This window comes from Natator depressus, chromosome 1, assembly GCF_965152275.1.
Source record: "Natator depressus isolate rNatDep1 chromosome 1, rNatDep2.hap1, whole genome shotgun sequence".
NCBI classification, from domain to species: Eukaryota; Metazoa; Chordata; order Testudines; family Cheloniidae; genus Natator; species Natator depressus.
Window position 1 is genome coordinate 331362882 of NC_134234.1, and position 22345 is coordinate 331385226.

At 42.6% G+C, this 22345-nt stretch overlaps 1 protein-coding gene across 2 annotated transcripts in view; it reads left to right on the plus strand.

The window, feature by feature from the left end:
- The window catches only part of GRM3 (glutamate metabotropic receptor 3), a 151361-nt gene that overhangs the window by 112166 nt on the left and 16850 nt on the right, over window positions 1-22345 (plus strand). For both annotated transcript variants that reach the window (XM_074942572.1, XM_074942573.1), the window contains exon 3: window positions 1065-1920. In XM_074942572.1, the coding sequence (XP_074798673.1) occupies window positions 1065-1920 (856 nt within the window). The remainder of the gene's footprint in view (window positions 1-1064; window positions 1921-22345) is intronic.

Here is a 22345-nt window from a genome sequence, read left to right on the forward strand (position 1 = left end):
CCAAGACTGGCGATACTAGAAACTTTAAATTTGGTTTATTCAAGATTACTAGCACACGGTGGAAACAGATCTACCCCCTTTCAGTCACATGAGACCCACTGCAACTGACCAGCAAGACATGGCAGCAAGGAAGAACATATCTTTCCTCTTCTCCTTCCAGATTCAGCCCAAGAGCAACACTGTCTCATAGCTACCCATACAATCTGGATAGATTGTTCGAAACAGATTTACGTGTAATAACTGCCCACTAGCAAGGGAAATGGCAGTGTGTAAAAAAGCAGTACATTGCACAGCATAAATCTCCCAGCAGGTGCAATTTGGGATTATTAATATTATTTATTATTTATATAGCACTGTTGGAGAACATGGCACTGTATAGTAGGAGAGCCATGCCAAACAAATAACAGGTCACCGCCTTGGGGGGAGCACTGGCTAGAACAATACAGAACAAAGAGCACAATACAGTAAAGAAAGGGAAAGGGTGGGAGGGCATCACTGCAGCTGGAGCGTGTCACCGAACAGATGGGGCTTCAGGAGTTTCTTTGGAGGAGGAGGCTTCGTATACATTAATTTGGAGGCTGCTCCAAGCATACTGGGATATTCAGTCACGTGCCTAATTAGGCCCTTGAAAAACTGAATCACACTGTGCAGGGGCAGGACACTCCAGTCCCACCAGTATAAATGCCAAGATTGGATATGCTCCAACCAAACAATGGTCCTGGTGGCACTGGGTTGAATTCTCTTCTGGTGTCGATGGGCACCGCTCTACTGAAGCCAGTGGAGCCAGCCCATATGCAGCAGCAGTGACTACAGCCCATTATGCCTCCAGAAGGACTTGGGGCAAGTGAATGGGGCAGCAGGACTTCTGCTACATCAGGCTCCCCCCAGTGCATTGCTGCCACTCGAGATAGGGACAGGAGTGGACCTGTAGCCTCTGCTAGACACCCCGTCTTCTCCAGGGCACCGCATACTGGAACAGCCATTGTTTGGCGCTTCAGAGGTATGTTTGGTTCAAATTCATAATTACCACCCAGTAAAATGTGTCTTTTCCCTCTTCCCTCCAGGTTGCAAATTTGCTGAGGCTATTCCAGATCCCCCAGATCAGCTATGCTTCCACCAGCGCCAAGCTGAGTGACAAGTCCCGCTATGATTATTTCGCAAGGACGGTCCCCCCCGACTTCTATCAAGCAAAAGCAATGGCCGAGATCTTACGGTTCTTCAACTGGACCTACGTATCAACGGTGGCCTCAGAAGGAGACTACGGAGAGACAGGGATTGAAGCCTTTGAACAGGAGGCTCGCCTCCGGAACATCTGCATTGCCACCTCAGAGAAGGTTGGCAGGTCCAACATCAGGAAGTCCTATGACAGCGTAATCAGAGAGCTGCTCCAGAAACCCAATGCAAGAGTGGTCGTGCTCTTCATGAGAAGCGATGACTCTCGGGAGCTCATTGCTGCCGCTAACCGATTCAACGTTTCCTTTACGTGGGTCGCCAGTGATGGGTGGGGGGCCCAGGAGAGCGTTGTCAAGGGCAACGAGCATGTAGCTTATGGAGCAATAACCCTGGAACTTGCTTCCCACCCAGTTAAAGAGTTTGACCGGTACTTCCAAAGCCTCAATCCTTATAATAATCATCGCAATCCCTGGTTCAGGGACTTTTGGGAGCAAAAATTCCAGTGCAGTCTCCAGAACAGAAAACCACACAGAAAAGCTTGTGACAAACACTTAAATATCAACAGTTCCAATTACGAGCAGGAATCCAAGATCATGTTTGTGGTGAATGCTGTGTACGCGATGGCCCACGCCTTGCACAAAATGCAACGGACACTGTGCCCCAACACTACCAAACTGTGCGATGCCATGAAACTTCTGGATGGCAAGAAGCTGTATAAAGATTACCTACTGAAAGTTAACTTCACAGGTAAAAGAGAGCTATTGTTTGTGGCATGCAGTGTGTGATGTTTGCTAATCAGATTGGAAAAGTTAAATACCTTTATTATTCTTATATTATTTATCACTTATATGATAGGGATCAGGGCCCCTTTGTGGTAGGTGCGAGAGTAAAGAAACACTCTTTACATTAGTCCCTGCTGCAATAAGATACTTACATACAGGCATAACACTGAGCATGTGAGAAGTCCAGTTGATTATGCACGTTGTTAAGGACATCACTGAAGCCGAGCTCTACAGATCTTGCCATTTAAATTGCTTACAAAATGCAAAAACCTCGGTGATGCTAACGTAAGGAGGTGGCAGAAGGTGAATAATGTGATAATGATACACGCACGTTTTCATGGGGACTAGCTGTGCTCACAATGCAGCTCACTACCTGCCTCACCATTGTCACTGGCACTGGTTAGTCTTTTATTAACATATCACCATAACAAGACAAAGGAGTTCCAGAGGGCAAACAAATAGAAAGTACAGTATTATAGTTCCTTGGTTTTATATGTCTATCTCCCTCCTTAGGCACATAGATCACACCCACATTTGTCTGAATTATTAAAGTGAGTTGCGTGGATGACCTGTCTGATGCAAAGGGAACACGCTGCTATAGTTTGCCTGAGAGAAACCAAGAGGTATTGCGTGTGCAATACAATACACGTGGCCCCAGGAGTCAGGCAGCACTGGTGGGACCGTCAAGAAAATGGGCTCCACCTGCAAACGTGAGATCGGGATGTGAACCTTGCCAAGGTTTGGAGCTGTTCTTGGGTTTTGGCTCAGGCCTCACGGGCCAGATTTTCAAAAGTGCTCAACATCCACAGCTGGAACCAGTTTTTCAAAAGAGTTCAGCAGAAGACAGCATTTCTCGTTGAGAATGAGAAGTGTTCTCAATGGGAGCAGCTGGGTGCTGAGAGCTTTCAAAAATCTGTTCCTAAAAGTGTTCATACAATGGATTGGGCCATCCACTAGATAGCTGCATGTGTTATTTCGTTCCCTCCTGAACACATCAATACATACGGTGCACACAAGCACATAGATAATATATGCACCGAATCCCAATGCATTGTGATTATATTTTATTTATTTATTATGTTATGTGTAGCAGGAAATAGCACAGTGGTGATATCTTTTTAGGTTTTAAATCTAATGGAAAGGGGAAAATACAAATCTTCCCCCTTTTAACGTGAGCAGAATGTTTTCTATTTATTTCGTTAATTAAGCCAGATTGTGAATCCCTTACTACCAGTGATGTGCAGTTACTCATCTAACTAGTTCTATTACCCAGTCAGACGACTCCGTTAAATAGCAGCTCACCAGTGAGAGTGCAGAATTCACAATCTTTAGATTATTAGCAAGCATTTATGTTAAACTATAGTTACTTTTACGAAATTAAATTCACATACTGCTACTAATAGAGTTGAACATCACAGAGTAATAAACTGTTACCCAATCACATTCAAGATCACAAATTAAAATGAGGTGGGAAACAGTTTTCCCATTCTGCAAACATTTTCGAGATTTTCAAAAATTTTCACATCCTGAATTGGGACAAAAAGTTGAAATCTTAGACATTTTCACTAACTGAAAATGAAAAAAAAAATTGGTTCAGGTTAATCAAAAAACATTTATTTTGATTTTTTAATACTATAAATTAACCTAATTTTTTAAACAAAACATTTCAGTTTGAAAATGTAAAAATGGGATGTTTTGACAATGTTGCAAGTTTTTTTTTTCAAAAATTGCTCACAACAGGAAATTCATTGAAATCAAGCCTTTCCCGTTAAGTTTCAGTTTCAGTGAACTGGTATTTTCAGATGAAAAAAATAGTTTCCAAAGGACACATCCAAAAATGCATCCCAGTCGGGATGGGAGGATGGCGTGGAACTTACTTACACAGCACTTATACTAGTGCCAAGTCAGAGTCTGAATGCTGAAGTTTCCTTAGCCTTGTTAATAGTTCATGACTCTCCAAAAGAATCAGGAAAGAAATGTAACAAGGACAATAATAATATTCACAAATACACACACAAATAGTTATTGAATACTTTAGAGTTGTTAGGGAGAACACTGCCTCACCATCTGTGCTGAAAGCCTGCAGTAAAGATGGACAAGCCTTGCAGGCATAGAAGTAGGCAGCCGGTATTCATGGTTTGTCTCCCTGTAAAGACTCAAATATTGATCCTTATTACACACCTCCAGTTTTTACAAATGTGTAAGTTGCATCTTCATATATGCCAGCTAACACCAGTTTGACTATATGTAACTTACACCATCAATATATGTAGATGCAATCCAAACCCCATGACAATAGCAAAACAATAAAGGCATAACAGGAATATGTAAGATAAAACACAGTATGGAGGAATTAGTGTATGGTATAATGGTTAGAACAGAGGACTGGGCATCAGGATTCCTACATTCTAGTCCTAACTCTGTCACGGACTTGTTTATCATTTCTGAGGCTCTGCTTACCCCTCTGTAAAATTAACATAACACATTCGCCTACCTCAGAGGGTTTTTGTGTGACTTAGTTCATTTGTGAGACACTGAATTTTTTTGATTAAAGTCAATACTGTACAAAAGAGAAATATATAAATTCCATCCTTACAGGATGGGGGACTCTATCATTGGGAAGCAGCAACTCGGAAAAAGATTTCGAAGTCATGGCGGATAATCAGCAGAACATGAGCTCCCATGTGACACTGTGGCCAAAAGGGCTAATATAATTCTTGGATGTATAAATAAGGGAAAGAGAAGAAAGAGGTTATATTACCTCTGTATTTGGCATTGGTGCCATCAGTACTGGAATATTGTGTCCAGCACTGGTGTACGCACCTCACAACAGATATTGAAAAATTGGAGAGGGTTCCGAGAAGAGCCACGAGAATGATTGAAGGATTAGAAAACCTACCTTATAGTAATGGACGCAAGGAGCTTAATCTATTTAGCTTAACTCAGAGAAGGTTAAGGGGTGATTTGATCACAGTTTATAATTACCTACATGGGGAACAGAAATCTGGTAATAGCTCTTCAGTGTAGCAGACAAAGGTATAAGCAGATCCAATGGCTGGATGCTGAAGCTAGACAAATGTAGACTAGAAATAAAGGGCAAATTTTGAATAGTGAGGGTAATTAAATACTGGACAGTTTACCAAGGGTTGTGGTGGATTCTCCATCACTGGCAATTTTTAAAACAAAACGAGCTGTTTTTCTAAAAGATCTGCTGAAGTTCAAGCTCAGTTGTTGGACATGAAGCAGGAATTAATACAGGGAAGATATATGGCCTGTGAAATTTTTTTCAAATGCAGATTCGGTGACATCAAATTCTTTCACGACCATGTGCCTATTTGACCAAATTATTTGTTTCTTTTAAAAAATACAAAATAATCAAAAAGTTTCTTTTGAAACTTTCAAAATGAAACATTTTGACTTTTTTGGTTTGAAACAACTTTTTGATTCAAAATTTCCTTCCATTTTATTTTCAAATATTTTCAAATGTTTTAAAATTCTCAAAATAAAAATGAAATGTTTTTATTTTGTTGAAACAAAACATATTTGACCTGAAACAATTTTTTTCAACTTTTCGATTCACCAAAAATTTCTAAAAAAAATAATTTTCAGTCTACCTAGAAAAGGTTTTTTTTAATGTTTTGAAATTTCCAGTGAACTGAAATATCCTTTCTTCACATGGCTCTACTTCTACTATATGTAATCCCAGATGTATATCATAGGTTAAACTGTTAAAAGCTAAAGTTACCCAATTCTAAAGGCCACGGGCAACACAAGCACTCTCCTCTAGGCCTAAGCAGGCCCTGCTCTCTCTTGACAGATTAGCAATAGGCTCACTCCAACCTCCAATGTCTGAATGTCTCCCTGGAATTTCCAGCCCCTCGTCCACTGGACATTCTCAGAATCCACAGATTTGCTACTTCCAAAGAAACCGTACACCCCAGCTTACCAGTTTCACCACAGAGCATGACTCCACTTGACACACAGCACTTAGATGTGTTTATAGTGAAATCAAGTAAAAGTTTATATAACAAAGTACAGAGATTCAAGTAATAGCAAGTAGAAGTATTGGAAACAAATGGTTACATATAAAATAAAACCATAGCACGCGTTCTAGAACCTAGACTTACTTCAATGGATACTTTCATGTCTTAAAAAACAATTCTCGCCCAAATTCTTTCCAGCATTTTACCGCCAGACTTGGCTGTGATCTTCCATTCATGAGACAAGTCACTCTGTCTGCTTGCCTCCTTGGTGAAAGATCCAGGCTGTCTGCACTGCCAGATATATCAGAACAATCCTTTGTCCTCATTCATAAACAGGATAAACTCCCTGCTGGTTTTTTTCCCCTGTATACTCCTTTCTTGTAGATTTTGCAATCTTCTAATCAGCATCTGGCTCAGTATGCAAATAGGCCTCCATTGTGAGGCACCCAGTACACAATGACCAGACAGGGAGATAGGCGTCTATTATCCCTTGTGTGAAAAGAACCTGTCTGAGACATTTTTAAGAACATAATTTTCAGTATAGACGCATAACTCCTTAAATATTATCTGTACCTACATTTTGCCAGGATTATGCTGATCAGTGGGCTACTTGGTAGAGACCTCCCATGCCACCTTTAGTGAATTATTTTGCATCAGTCTGACCTAAGGGATCATTGTAAAATCCAGTGTGTCCCCTCTGCCAAGTTGCACCAAGATGTCCCTGGGGCACAGTCCCCTGTAGCATAATCAGTTGAGTCATGGGATGTTGGTGTTGGAGGATCTGGCTATAGTGCTTGCTGTTGCCTAAAGCTCTGAATGGCCATGGTGTACAACCAAGAGACAGCCACAGTGTCCTACATGCCATTTGTATTATGCACTGTAGCACTGAGACTGGATGATTTAATGGATTGCACATGCCATGCAGACCCTTTCATCTTTAGGTCCCATCAAATCTAGGTTACAGATAACCAAAAATTCTTATGATGGGATAGCAGTTCAGTGGCCTACGTACATTGAATTGGTGGTGTCTGTCCCCTAATCCAGTCCCACCATAAAAAACTGCCATTACAATGGGCACTAATGGGTAGCTTCCTTGACAATCTGAGCAAAAGGCACAAGGACTGAATGGAACTGGAGACTGAACTACCCTCTTACCCTTTCAGGTAATTTTTGCTAGTCAAGGTTGAGGCACAGTGGGTCGGGCAATATTCATTGCCATGGCATATGCCATACCTGCTTTATGAACAAACTCTCAGATTTCAGTGGGAGTTAGGCACCTAGATACTTTTGAGGATCTGGGCCAAAACATGTCTGTCTCCAGATGCCACCAACCTGCTGCCTGGCATGAACACTAAACTCCCCTATTCAACGAAGAAGGAACATGCAGCATTACAAAGACACCGAGCAGCAAAGATACTTCTTCCCAGTGCTTCAACATTCTCAAAGGACTCCGGGTGGTATGTTGCAGCTGGACAGCACCCAGCATGCCTCCATTCCTAAAAAGTCTGCAGAAACCAAAAACACAGCAACAGAGCCAAAATGGTAATAGCAACATAGTTAGATGACTGAACTTTGAAGTCTCTGATACAGCAAACAGCTCTTGATCTCAGTTTCCTTCACTTGAATATTTATATTTCCCACAACTCGTTTCAGCTGAGCTGGTCAAAAGTACATCCTGAATATAAATATAAATATTCTCTGCCTGGTTTGTGACTTCTCTTCAGTTGCCTTGGCCATATTGATAAAGTAACCTTTAGATGTTATAAACTCTAGGGCATACTCTGCCCTTTCAGGAGCGTAACTGAGGGCAGAATTTGGTACTCTGTTTATTGAGCATTGCACATATGTCTGAAAAACTGAACAATGTTCTCAGCTTTCAGATCACATATCTGAGAGCCAGAAGGCTCAGTAACCTAATTTCCCTAAATCACAGGCTTGCTATGTTTTGCCTACTGCATGTTTTATAATTATTATTATTATTTCATCTTTTGTTTCACTGGCAAATATCATCCTGAATTCTAAATGTCAAAAGACTCTACAAAAGAAGAGATTCAGACTAGCAACTACTCTCGTCTGGCACTTTTCATCTTCAAATCACTAAATTCACTTCTGCAACTTCATTGGCTTCCAGAGCAAGAGGAGAGAGAAGCATTTCAATGGGATTATATTATTTATTATCTCTGTGGCACCATACATGTGCACAACATTCACACATAGATAAAGAGGGAGTAGGTCTGATTCCACGCCAAGTAACACCACTGAGTTTAAATGGAATAAACACACCTTGTGAGAAGAGCCAGACTCTGTGTCCTACTCCATAGAGTTTACAATCTAATTTGGGATCATGAACCAGTAAAAAGGGCCAGATGCTGCCACACTTGCTCAGTACTTCATTCTACCCATAGTCGCAGTGAAGTCAATGGGGTTATGTGTATAATAAGGCACTATTTGATAGGTGTTAGGGTGACAGAATCTGGTCCCCAAATAACAAGAGTGATGGATATGATTAAATAAGGATGATTCATAGATCCCAAGACCAGAAGGGACCATTGTGATCATCTAGTCTGACCTCAAGTGTAACATAGGCCCTAGAACTTCCCCGAAATAATTCCTAGAGCAGATCTTTAGGAAAAAAACATCCAGTCTTGATTTTAGAATGGTCAGTGCTGGACAATCCACCATGACCCCTTGTAAGTTGTTCCAATGGTTAATGAGAGGAATGAGATCAGCATACACAGGGATTGGGAAGACTACACCTCTTATGGAGGACAGTTATTCCATAAGAGCCTGATGCAAAGCCAAAAGACTCCTATTGACTTCGAAGGGTCTTTGGGTCAAGTCCACAGAAAATGAGTTGTCTGAGTTGATGATTTATTTGTATCTGTTAGTGCTCATATACTGCTAGCATACCATCCCTGCACACACAGAGCCAGGCCGCTCATTTGGAAGAACGTTGGTCATTCACAAATTTGATGTCCCCTCACTTTTGTAGGTGGGTATTATTTACATCAGAAATGCAGCATCATGAAACTGAGATTATGGAAAGGGACCTTTACACTTAAAGGATAACCCAGCAGCATTTTAAGTTTCCTGCCTGAGTCATTTTTATGTCCCTTATTTTGGGTCTGTCTGCATCTCACATTGCGTTCCGCGTGCGAGCCTTGGCAGGTTGAAAGGGAGTCTTGCATATATATATTTTTTGCATGTTTTTGTTGGATATTTAGATTTTTAAATATATAATTTGCTTACTTTATAAACTAGTTTAGTATTTATATTCATTATTTTAACATCTCCAATTCTGATCTCAAAAGCATTGGTGTAAATCAGGAATAACCCTATTGACATTTGTTATTTGAAAATTTTCAGAACATTTTATGTGAATCTATTTCAGACTATATGTCGTTCCTTTCAGCTATGTCTTTAGTTATTATTTATTCCTTATTCCTAGTGTATGATTGGTCAGTGAAGTCCCATGACATTGTTTCTGTTCCCTGGCTGAAAAACGGCAACTTTAAACAATAGGGGATGGGAAATCAAGGCAATTCTGAGGTGCCCATGTGAACACTTGTAATACAAATCTTAGCACATTTGTGCAAATATTCACAAGATTTTCATTTTCTGCAAACATTCTTGTGAATAAAAAAGTCACTTGTATGGAAGTTTGATGAGAATGAATAAAAAGGTTTGGGAGTCCTGTTATAACAAATTCACCTTTATTATTCATGTGAATGTTGATGAATGCTTCCATTGAACTATTCACTCGAGCTGGCCTGGAAATGGTTTTCCCCTCCTACTAATATTTTCAAGAGTTCACATTTTTTTCCTGCCTCAAATTAAGATAAAATCTCAAACTCTCACTAGTGTTTTTAAACCCAAAAATGAAAAATGTTTTCATTTGAGGAGACATTTCCATGGTTTCAAAACAGTTCATTTCACTTTCAGTACTTTTCATACATTTTATTTTAAATTTGAAACAAAATGTTGTTTCAGACAAGATAGCCAGAACTTTTTGTTCCAAAAAATGTCAAAACAAAACATTTTAATAATTTTGAAACCTTTTTTCTCAACATTTTTTCAAGTTGGGAAATTCATCAATCCCAACCATGATTTGTGAAGTTTTAGTTTCAACAAATCAGCATTTTTTAAAATTGAAAAACATTAAAAAATGCATTGAAAAATGCTTGACCATCTGTCGTATACACTCAGAACCAGCCATTAGACTACCTGTATCTGTCGAAAGCAAATTCAATAAGCAACCAGCTCTACACAGTGGCTAGGCAGGAATATTTTATGTGGGAATCATTGTTCTGAAATTGACCTCCCACACAATTCCCACTATAGACAGTGGGAATTGGATCTGGACAATGTGTCTTTCTTTTTCTGTTTGTTTGTTTGTTTGTTTGATACACATTTTAAACATGTATAAAGCATTTCAAACAGAGTTTAGTTTAGCATCAGTGCATTTTTATTAGCAGATATTGGTAATAATGGAATATAATATTTCATAGCTTTTATCCTGTGAGTCATTTCCTTGTTCTCCCTTCTTCCTGCCATGAAATCGTATTTTATACAAGGACTTAACTAGCTAACATACTATACTTCTCCAAGGAAGGGCTGCGCTCAAGAATCAGAAGCCGAGAGGTTGCAAAAGAAACATCTACAGGATGGTTCCTTCAGCTGCAATTTCTCACACTATGCTGGAGACATGGGAATGTTTTTTTGACCTGACTGCGCCCACACTTTGCACTAGCAACAGAACAATGGTCAGGAACATGCTGAGCCCTGAAAGGGATGGAGTGTCTTAGGTCAAGTCAATAGCAAACCATCCAGTCAATTGAGATGCAGCATTGATGGGCCACAAAGGAAAACATGTCCATTACTAACTAGCCAGAAAGATGGTGTCTGCAATGTTGGGCCTTCAAGGGTGAGGGGCGTAAAGCAGAGGAAACTTGTAGGCTCATTAGGATGCCATCTAAGGCCTAAACAACCAACTCCTTAATGCACAGGAATAATGGCACAGGGCCAAATGCAGAAGTGATACAAATGATAGTGGAAGTTACACATTGATTAGTGGGTGTAAACTGATGTAACTTACATACTGAGGGCCCTACCCCACTTTATCTTGCACCTCCTTATCCCCTCCTGTGGGTTGTTTTTCTGGCTCCAAGCCCACTCTTCCACTTGCCAATATGTAATCTAACCCACCATTTATGTCACCTCTACATTTAGCCCAGTGGCTTATATTTATATAGTGCCTTTTATCCAAAAGGATCCCTCTTTAGAATCTTTTCTAATAATAGAGTAAATTCTGTTCTCAGATGCATGTGCACAACTCTCTTTTAAGTCAATGGGAGTTTCATACTCTACTGGCCCACACAGATGTTGGTCCTTCCATTCACCACAAAATGCTGGCACTTGCCACTGTTGGAGACCACTGGCCTAGCTGGCTAATGGAAATGATCCAGTGTGGCAATTCCTAGGTTCCTAGGAAATGTAATCACTTCTCTAGGCTAAATTGTGGGGCTTGTTTAATAGCACACCACAACCTGACAAGAAGTGAGGTGTATGATACCCAATAGAACTGGAAGCAATTTCAGGAGGACACAATAGGTGAAATTTCCCCTGGTACAGAAGGCTGGCACAGGGCTTACGTGCCACTTAAGTCCTACCTAACCCCTATTTCTGAAGGCTGGGTGGGGACATAAGTGGCACTTATGCCCTGCACTGGCCTTCTGCACAGGAGTGAATTTCCCCCATATTGATTCCCAACTGGAATTTGCCCAGGTCTTCACATGTATACATCTACTCTAAAATGTTACACCGCCAACAGCTTAGGGTCCTATACATGCACCCATACTTGGGACATCGATCAGTGCTGAGGAAAGGATGCTGATCAGCACTGAATGATGACAAAAGAGATAGTATAGGATTATGTTAATGGTAAATAGAAATTTTTATCAGGGAAGTTTGTTAAGCTTATTCTTTTGGTTTTCAAGGACCACTACAGTTCAAACAAAGATAGACTGACTGTCTCCAACATGGAATTCCAGTATCCTGAAGAACAAAAATCCTCTTCTGAGACTCTATCATAGAAATATGTCTAATGTCACAGTAGGTTTGGAAGCTATGTTGTCAGTGCCATTCTAAGTTCTCTACAACCGTTTTTCAACCTCTGCCTCTTGCTGGTCTATGCTTCCACCTTTATGCGGGGAAATACATCAATATTCCCTTTTTGTCTTTCCCCCTGAGTCCAGTGATTGCTCCTGCTGTTGCTGAACATTCAGTGGAGCAAAACATTGGGCAGAGGGGGGAAATGTGTGCATCGTGGTTTATCCTCTATCCTTGGGAGTGGAGGAATGCAGAAGTATTAACAGGATATGCAACTTGCATGTTGTTGGAAAAGAGACTCCCATGAACTCTGATGGCATTGTAAGGTGACTTGTCAGCTTTGCATCTGGGAGGACGTGATACACATGACTAACTTAAAAGCCAGTAGTGGACATCTTTTATTTCACCATCCCTCTATTGTTATTCATTGGTGTGCATAGTGTAACTTCACATCTGAACTGGCTGACTAGGCATTTTGGACATTAGTAAGATGTTTCCCTGCATGGTGGTTTAACCCCTCATGATATTAGATGTAATTCCTACATCTTATATCGAAGGCAGGAGAGATCCCACAGAAAAGGTATATCCTAACCCAAGCCCCAACTTAGCAAGGCACTTAATGTATGCGAAGAGTCCCACTGAAAGCATGAACTCACTTGATTCTCCATTTGGAGTCTATATGTTCACACCTCCACTACACTCATGTGCATGGCAAATTCACCTTAGAGTAAGCAACTGTGTACAAAAAAAAAATTCTGGGAGTTGAACCTCTGCATGTTGTGTGGGGGATTATTATGGGGTGCTGAATCTGTTTACATTTCCAAGTGAAACTCAGGTCATCTTTCCCTTCCACCAATATTACACCCCCTGTCCCAATCACTGTAATTGATCTGCTCTACACTCTTCTCCATCTTAGCATGTCCATTCCACTCTGTATGGGCACGAGGGTTACTGTACCCAGAACAACATAGCATTGTGTCTCTATTCAAACTGTACAGCATTCTATTATCCTTTATATGAATGGCAATTTAAGATTAATTACCTTAAAGGGATTATTGCTCTGCTTGGAGTGCACTATGTTTTCCTATTGGAAACACAATCTACTTTTGCAAACATTCTCAGAATTATCAAATTGTATAGTAACTGCTGGAGAATTTTTGGTAGTTTTGTAACAAAAACAAATATTATTGCATTACAAGTTATAAAATCCACATCTGTCAAATTTGGGAGCTCCTTTATATCAAGACAATTAGACAATAACAGACAGAAGGTCTATTTCAAGGTTCATTTGGTTCCTATTTCTAAAGTCTGAAAGTAGCTAATTAAAAACATTTTGAGCATTCTTTGGAAACATCTCTCTCATCCTCCAGGTCCCCCACACATGAGAAAAATGTCTTCACCATCATCATGCTTCAATATCTTAATTTCTGAGTCTATTCAAATTCCCTTGAGATTTATCCAAAGCGACACAGATTAAGAGGGACTGAATGAATGTGATAGATATTTAGTGCCTAACCACCCATCTTCCATTATATGCAAATGCAATCTGTGGGCTAGATGTGAAGGGAGCAAGGGATGGTGCATAAGCTGCAGAACTGCAAGAGCAGCCCTTAGAGGTACTGTACTTCAAAGACACAGGGGTGAGAAGGGGATGTTGGTACATTACCACTGGCTTATACAAGCAGCACATTACAGCACAACCTCTAGGCCAGCTCAGCTACACTAGCCAGTGCATTGGGGAAACTGAGACAAAGTTCTACCCATCCCTCTCCCCACCAAATGCCAACTCACCTGCTCCAGGGAAGGATTAAATGGACATGCCCCTGCTTAGACCTTTCATGCCTGGTCCAATGATCTGAGTAGCTTGTGTAGTGTGTAAAGGGGTTTTTTGCTTCCTTGCAGAGGGCACATAGTCCAAGTCTGAATCTAGGCCTGTGTAAGCAACTTTATAGTCCTCAGCATTTGTACAAGCAAGGTCATCAGCTTGCAGATTGATTCAAAGAATCACAAAGGATTTTAAAGATCTACTTAGAATATAGCTTTCCCTCTCCTAAAGTTTCACGCCGTCACCCTAAAAAGGTCCATAATTCTTCATAATGGGATTGGGTTCCCCTTGCTCATGTTTACAAAACAACTAGTTGGCCTGAGGGAGGAGTTAGACTGTTTAAAGTCATGCTTTAATTTCCTTTGTAATTACAAGTTGATTGTTAGTATAAATTACCTTGCATGCTTGCTGCCTTTTGTGCCAGCCATTTCTGACAGTGAATAATCTTAACTTAAAAGCCTGATATCAATCCACAGGCATCAATGCTGAAATCCCACGGTACGTTCCCATGGCTTGTCAGTTATCAGCTAAACAGAATTCTTTAACAAAATTAGCCTTGGTACTGCTTGATTTTTAAAAATTATATTAATGCCATTTTAATTTTAAGGATTCATGAAATTTTTCTTACATTTTTTAAAAAATGTAATCTTTTTTTGCTAATGTTTATATGCTTCATATTTTCCGTGTATCAAACTGAATATTCTTTGATAAATCAGAGCTCCACCTGCAACTTCCAAAATGTCCTGAGTAAGAATGATGTGATGAGAAAAAGATCACCTTGGTTATGGGTTGCCACCTTGCAACCAGCCAGTGGTTCCTCAACAGCAGAGGCTGCAGGGATCATGCAAGTAGGTGGACAAGACAGAAAGGAAAACAAAGAGCATTGTTTTCATGCAACCAGCTCATCTCAGAGACAGCTAATGAGTTTTCCCTACCTAAGGCGAGGTCTAATTTACAAAGTTTTGTCTGCATAGGCATATCTGTCCAAGAGTGTGGTCAGCTGGCAGAGCTGGGCAGCAGGGCCTGCTTTCAGGAGAGACACTTCTTCTTGCACGTATCTTTGACAGCTCATACAAGCTGCTGTCACTGGATATGTCTACACTGCAATTAGATACCAGTGGCTAGCCCATGCCAGCTGTCTTGAGCTCAAGGGGCTACGGGGCTGTTTAATTGCGGTGCAGACATTGCAGCTCAGGCTGCAACCCGAGCTCTGGCACCCTCCCACCTTGCAGGGTCCTGGAGCCGGGACTCCAGCCCAAACCTGAATGGCTACAGTGCAACTGAACAGCCCCTTAGCCCGAGCCCAGTGAGCCCAAGTCAGCTGGCATGGGCCAGCTGCAGGTTTTTGTTTGCAGTGTAAACGTACCCATTTTGGCCTGCATTATTGAGGCCTAATCCCCTATTGAGACTAGGCTAGGCATGACTTTCCTATTTGACTCTCTGGGCTTGTCTACACTTCAGCATCAACCCTGCCCACATGGACAGGAGGAATTCTCCCATCAGCGTAGGTAATCCACCTCCCCAGGAGGTGGTAGCTAGGCCAACAAAAGAATTCTTCCATCCACCTAGCACTATCTACACGGGGATTTAGTTCAGTTTAACTATGCAGTTTAGGGGTGTGGATTTTTCACACCCCTGAAAGCCCTAGTTAAACTGACCTAATTTTCTAATATAGACCAGGCCTCCATTAATAGTCGTGTGAGGGCTGACAGCTGCATGTTCTGGCTCCCAACAGCAAGTCAGTTAAGCTGCTTAGCTGAAATGTGAGCCATGGAGCTGAATATAAAATCTGATCGGTCACAGTTGATAGTAAGGTTACATTTATAAAGGGTTAATAAATGTTATATGATAGACATGAGCAGTATGTGTTACGGATAGGTATAAGCACATCAGGAGAAGGTGTTATAGGTTGTTATAAGATGTTTGCAAGCAACCTCCTGGACACTATAACACTTGATTTGTTTTTTTTAAATCTATTAATTATTTACTAACCCGTTATAAACTATTTGTAAATGGATCTTAATATAAAGTGAGACCATTTGAGCAGTAGTGTAGAGAATACTCTGGGTGTGAGTCTTCTCTCGGTGACCCTAGTGTAAATCAGGAGTAGCCCTGCTGAACTTGGTGGAGTTACACTGGTGTAGAAACACGTGCCAGTGAGCTCTGATTCAACGCTCTATGTGGTTTGAAATGTAATCACACTAGAAATAAATCACTTCAAGTGCACCAAATTGTATGTAGCTAACTCAAAGAGAATGAAAAGCTAAATTAACTCCTTGAGTCCTGCAGGATACATTGTAAGAGGAGCCCATGAGCCCCAGGCACCATGTGTCTTGTTGTATTATTGAGGATCTTCCTTATAAGGCCTTGCCAAGACAATGAATATGCCCCTGAAACGGGGAGAAAGGGGTTAATAGAAAGTACAATTTTCATATTATCTACTTGCATAAATGTCTTCTTTGCCACACTTACATCCGCTATTGGTAGTTTTCCTAGCGCCATCTAGTGTGACTAAAGGGGTTTTACATAACTTTCCAGGAAACTTCAGCGTTTCATAGATCTAATCGGTTCTTTACCTTTTCATTTCCACATTAGCTTCATGAGGTACCACTTACCACAGGGCTGTGGGGCCAGCAGGCTACTGAGGAAGGTAGCTCTAGTATGCACAATACGCATTCCTACATTTGTTTCTGAACCGCATGAAATCAAGACTTAGGAAACAGCAGGGCTGAGGATATGCAACGCTTTTGTCAAGGCATGTCATTAATGAGCTGTCTCTGTGCTACTGAGCTCTGTCTCTAATCTGCACCTTGTTTTGGAAGATTACATACTGCAAGCACAGAACAGATTTTTTTTTTTATTTAAGACACTGCATCTTCTCAGATTTAGGCATATCTGCTGTTATTTCCACGAACGCTCAGCTGCTAAAAGTGTTATTTTCTCTAAAGTGACATTTATACATTAAGCACTGTGCCAAACACCTGCTAGGTATTCTGCAGAATCCATTCCTGACCAAAGAGGTAACTGCCTACGCATAAAACCATATCTAACAGCCTGCTTCCCGTCTGCTCAAAATGAAGCTCATCTCTTTTCGATAGGTTCTCCTTTCCCATAAGAGTTTCCCAGTACCTAATATATTGAAACCTCTCTTTCACTCTCCTCTCATATATGCAGTGAGATCCTGCAGTTTCTCCATCTAGCTGGCCCCATGTGTGGACCTGGAGGCATTTCAGAGAGAACTACCACACCAGCCTTTAACTTAACCTTTTCCCCAATAATGTACATTCCACTAGTAGGATTTCTCTCCTACACCTCCCTGCATCATGGGTACCTACTGTGTACCATCAGTTCCATGACTGCAGGCTCCTCCACAACACTCACCAGACGTTTGTTTAAACATCTTGTGAGATCTGGCACCCAGAAAGCATGTCACCAAATTATTCTCACAGTCACCGCATACTCAGCTACCAATATTTCTGCTGTTCAGATTCCTATCGCCACAGCCTCTCTGTGTCTCCCAGCTGTAACCTCCATCTCCTGGAGCAACCTCCTTGGTGTCTGATTTGACTCCTATGTGGGCATGTGAGTTCCATCTGAAGGAGTTTATCTGTCAATTCCACATTGGCCCCTCCCATCCTGAGCCAGGCTTTCTCAACTAGCTTTCCCATCAGTGCAGCCTGTTCTAAGGAGGGTCTATGCTGTACCTATGGGCAGTCTCTATAAACCCATTTCTCTCAGCTCCACCAATTCAACAATTCTGGACCTGTGCTAGGCTCCCAGGCCATGAGCTGTTTGCACCAAGCACATAAATGCATCAATGGGCCACAAGGCTAGATGTACCTTCTACAACCCGTGCAATAAACTGGGCGGCTCTTCCCTTCTGAAATGTGTTACTGGTATCCTACCTCTATTTTTAGTCCGGTGGGGTTTGCTCTGTAACTGGGCACTAGGCAGAATTGGGTAATACCTTTAAGTGACTTTAAATTTACTCTGAAACCTTTAACTTATATATTGTTTTTTTGGTTTACAGATTTTACTTTAGCTAACCCTCTTTGCATAGATGTAATTGGGCACTGTGACGAAGTATACTGGGCCCTTTGAGGCCCCCTGCTGGAGGTCTTGTGGTCTTACCACACCCTGCCCCCCAGAAAGGAGCAATGAAAGTTGGTCCTCCAAAACTGCCTGAAAAAGCTGCGGGGAAGCAGCCAATCAGAGCCCAAATGGCTCAGTTAAAAGGAGCTGAAGGGCCTGAGCAGATCATTTGTTGGCTGGGACCAAATGGGTGAGGAAGGCTGTGAAACTCTCCAGGCGAGGAGGCCTGGGAGGGACCCAGTGCAGGCCTCCTCGCAGGGACTTCTGTAATTTTATATATAATCAACAGCTACATTAATTACTACCATCAAAGGGTTTCATTTGCATTCTTTGGTTCCCCATATTCTAGTTTAATCAATCACCGTTTGGTCAAATGATTTCAGCCTCCTTATCCAAAGGATTTAAAGTCTCTCAACCCTCACACAAGCATTGTAATTTATTTTTATCTATCAACTGCCACCAAAAATGCAAGCATCTGTCTGTATGTGCATGGGCAGAAAGACAGCTGTAATTCATAGATTCCAAGGCAAGAAGGGACCAGTGTGCTCATCTAGTCTGACCGCTTGTATAACACACACCAGAGAACTTCCCCAAAATAAATCCTAGAGCAGATCTTATAGAAAAACATCCAATCTTGATTTAAAAATGTCAGTGATGGAGAATCCCTCATGATCCTTGGTAAATTGTTCCTGTGATTAGTTACACTCACTATTAAAAAATTACGCCTTATGTCCAGTCTGAATTTGTTTAGCTTCAGCTTCCAGGTATTGGATCGTGTTATACCTTTCTCAGCTAGACTGAAGAGCCCATTATTACATATTTGTTCCCTATGTAGGTACTTCTAGCCTATAATCAAGTCACCCATTAATCTTCTCTTTGTTAATCTAAATAGATGAGTTTAGGTTGACCAGCGAGCAAGTGAGAAAAATCAGGACAGAGGATGGGGGGTAATAGGCGTCTATATGAGAAATCCCTGCATATCGGGACTGTCCCTATAAAATTGGGATATCTGGTCACCCTAGATGAGTTCCTTGAGTCGATCACTTTAATTGTAAGACTAATTGTCTTTACAAACTTGGACCCCTATCCTGCAAACATTTTTGCACATGCTTCATTGCAGTCAACCACTTGAATGCTTAAAGTTAAGCACATGTGTAACTGTGCATATGTAAGTCCCGCTATTGTGGGGAGCTTTCCTAGCTTCTGCACTACCCCGGTGAAGTGGGCTAGCAAAAGGATCCGAGTCCTCACTCCCACTTCCTTAACCCAGAGGCCTCCCTGCCCTTGAGGACTCCCCTTCCACTCTCCTGTCTGGCAAAGTCCTCGTAACCCCAACAAGGCTGGGCCCAGGATTCCTGGGGGCTTGACCCCCAATCCTGCTGTGGTCACCTAAGACAGAGGCTAGGGTGTCCCCACTCTGGGGTACTCTCTCTGCACTGGGCACTTCTCTGACCCACTGATCATTACATACAATTTAAAGCAAATGAAAGTTATTTAATCAACAATTAATTTTAAAAAGAATAAGGAAAAATGGGAAAGGTTAAAGGAAACACATCACCCTGCTCTGTGGCAGGGAACATCACAAACAGTGTCTCTGGAATGTCAGGGCAGTTCAGTCTCTTCCTTGTAAGTCCCAGGCCTTCTTCCCAGGCCCTGGCTGTGCTGTAGGGATGCTGTGGGTTGGACACTCGCTCTGGTGGTGGCCACACGCTCTCAGGTTCTAGGTGGCAGGGCCCTTCTTCCCAGGGTTGCCCACTCCCTGTCGGGGTTACCAATCCCCCTCCGAGTCTGGCTTGCAGAGCCTCCTGGCTGAGGCGTTTCCCTGTGCTGGGCCCACTGCCCAGGGTCCTCCCTCGCTCTCCCCAGCTGCTCATGACACCCGGCTCCGGACTGCTCCGGCCCCAGCTCCAATCTGCCTCAGCACGGCTGCTGCTCTGCCTCCAGCTCCCTGGGCTGCTTCTCTGGCCCCTCTGGCTCTGGTTGCTACAGCTCTGCTCCCAGGACAGGTCTGCTCTGCAGGCTGCTTCTGTGACTCTGCTCCCAGCACTGACCTGCTTCGTGGGCTGCTTTTCTGGCCCCTCTGGGTCTGGTTGCTGCAGCTCTGCTCCCAGCACAGGGTCTGCTCTCTCTGGGCTGCTTTTCTGGTCCCTCTGGATCTGGCACAGCTCTGCTCCCCAGCTCAGCTTGGGCCCCTGCTATCTCCTTAGCTTGGTCCCACTCTGTCTGACCCAGGCAAATCCAGCTCACACAGAGGACAGGACCTCCCTGGCCTCCTGACTCCCTGATTAGCCTGCCCGCCCTGTCATTCGGACCTGGAGCATTGGCCTCTCCCCATTGCTCCTAGGGACTGGCAGTCTCAGGGTCCTGATTCCCCATTTACCCTTCCCCCTTTTAGTACTGGGAACTAGCAACTAAAACACCCCCACTGAATGTTAGTAAGGGGGCAACAGTCCCCTTACACATAGAATAGGGGGTCTTACTTTCTGTAGCTCTCTGCAACCAGTGTGCAAGGGTGCCTAAGGCCATGCCTGAGTGCCAATATTTATATACATATGTAAAAGGTACTATTTTTAATATTGATGATCACCTTTGTTAACCAGGTTGCAGTGCTGGGGTTTACTACTGCAGGATGCCAAGAACTCTGGCCCTCAATCAGCCAAGCACTTGAGCACGTACCTAACCATAAGCACACGTGCAGCCCCATGAAGCCGCATGCTTGGAGTTGAGCACACCACTAAGTGCTTGGCCGGTTCCAGCCCCTGATTCTGAGACTAGCTGCGCATCTCTAGTTCCAGTAGCTCAGCACCTCACAGGATTTGACCCACTGCTGCCCAGTGAATAAACTGTCAAAATTAAGCGGGTGCTAACAGTTTCCACAATCTCCATACGTGCTACGAATAATGAAATGAGACAGTGGCGATGACAGCACGTTGCTGAAGCGCTGTTAAGAGCTGCATTATGATTTTATATTAACGGTGCTTCTGGCTGAGGGAGCGGGGAGAGGAACTGATTTAATCTTCCCTCTCGTTGTCCTGTATTGGGAGTTTGCTACTTGTTTCGTGGAGATTGTCATTTCAGGGAGGCCTGGCTGTTCCAGGGAAGTATCTGCTGCCTTTAGTCATGCAGGGGAGTGCTTTGCTCTGCCAGGAGTCTCATTGGGCTAGATTGTGCCACCCACACGGGGGAATAAGTATTCCCCTTACACCACTGCTACCCAGACTACCCAGGCCTGGAGAGTAGCCTCACAAGCGAAAGCTGAGCTACATGCTGAAGCAGATGGGTGGGAAGTGGGCTGGGACGAGACAGCAATGGGTGAAGCTTCAGCTCCAACCCCCAGCACAGCTGACTAATTTGCAGCTGGCGTAACTCAGCAGTAAATTACTATTTCCCTACCCCTCCTCAGTGCAAGTAAGGGAAGAGGGTACCTGTGTGTCAGTGCCTTCTAGGACTGCTCCTAGGCAGGTGCAGTTTATGCACCACTTCTTTGCTCTGAGATTTGCCTAATGTCACGGTCCATCCTGTGAAACCAATGGGAGGAGCTGCGGACTTAGATATTAGATAGATCTGTGTGTTTGAAAGTTCCCCCTGCCCCTCAGGGCCATCCCACAGCCACAAGGCTTTAGCTCATGCTTTTAGCTCTGGAGGTATCTTTAGTCCCCAGGTTATCAGCCAAGAGGCAGCCGTCAGCTAAGGGAGACAGAATTTGGCCGTGAATGCTTTTAGAAAATACAATCCATCTACCCCAAGAAATCCAAAGGAAATGGATTGTAAACTGGAGGGGGAAATTACATCCTTAACTAAAGGGCTTTGCTTATGTAAATAAGAGTTTGACAGAATAAAAGCTATTAACCAACCACAACGTGAGATGAGGGGGGAAGGGAAGGGAAGGGAAGGGGAGATTTATTCTAGCAAGGGCAGTGGAACCACTTCCATCACCAGACACACCAGCAGAGAAATCTTTTATTGCCCACCAGCAGTAAATACGCTTTCACTTCCTGCCAATGATGCTGTTCACCTTTTGTGCTGCAGCGAGAGAGGTACAATAAATCACCTTGTAATTGCCATTTCCTCTTACATTTTTAATAATTCTTCATTCCCTTTGCGAACCGCAGCTTGTGGAAAAAACCAAAACGCTCCAGAGCTTTAACAGTCCGAAGTGCTACAATATTGATTCCCCACAGAAGGTCACAGTTCCAGTTCATGAGTTTTTTATCCATTCCCCAAGCGCGGCATTGGACCACAGTAGCGCATGCCAGGCAGCTTAACAAAGAGCTGTAACAAAATCAATATAGTCAAGCAAAGTATGATGGATTCCTAACTGTTTAGGATGCAATAATAATAAGATACAAAAGCATGGCAGGAAATTGTTATGGAATTTATAA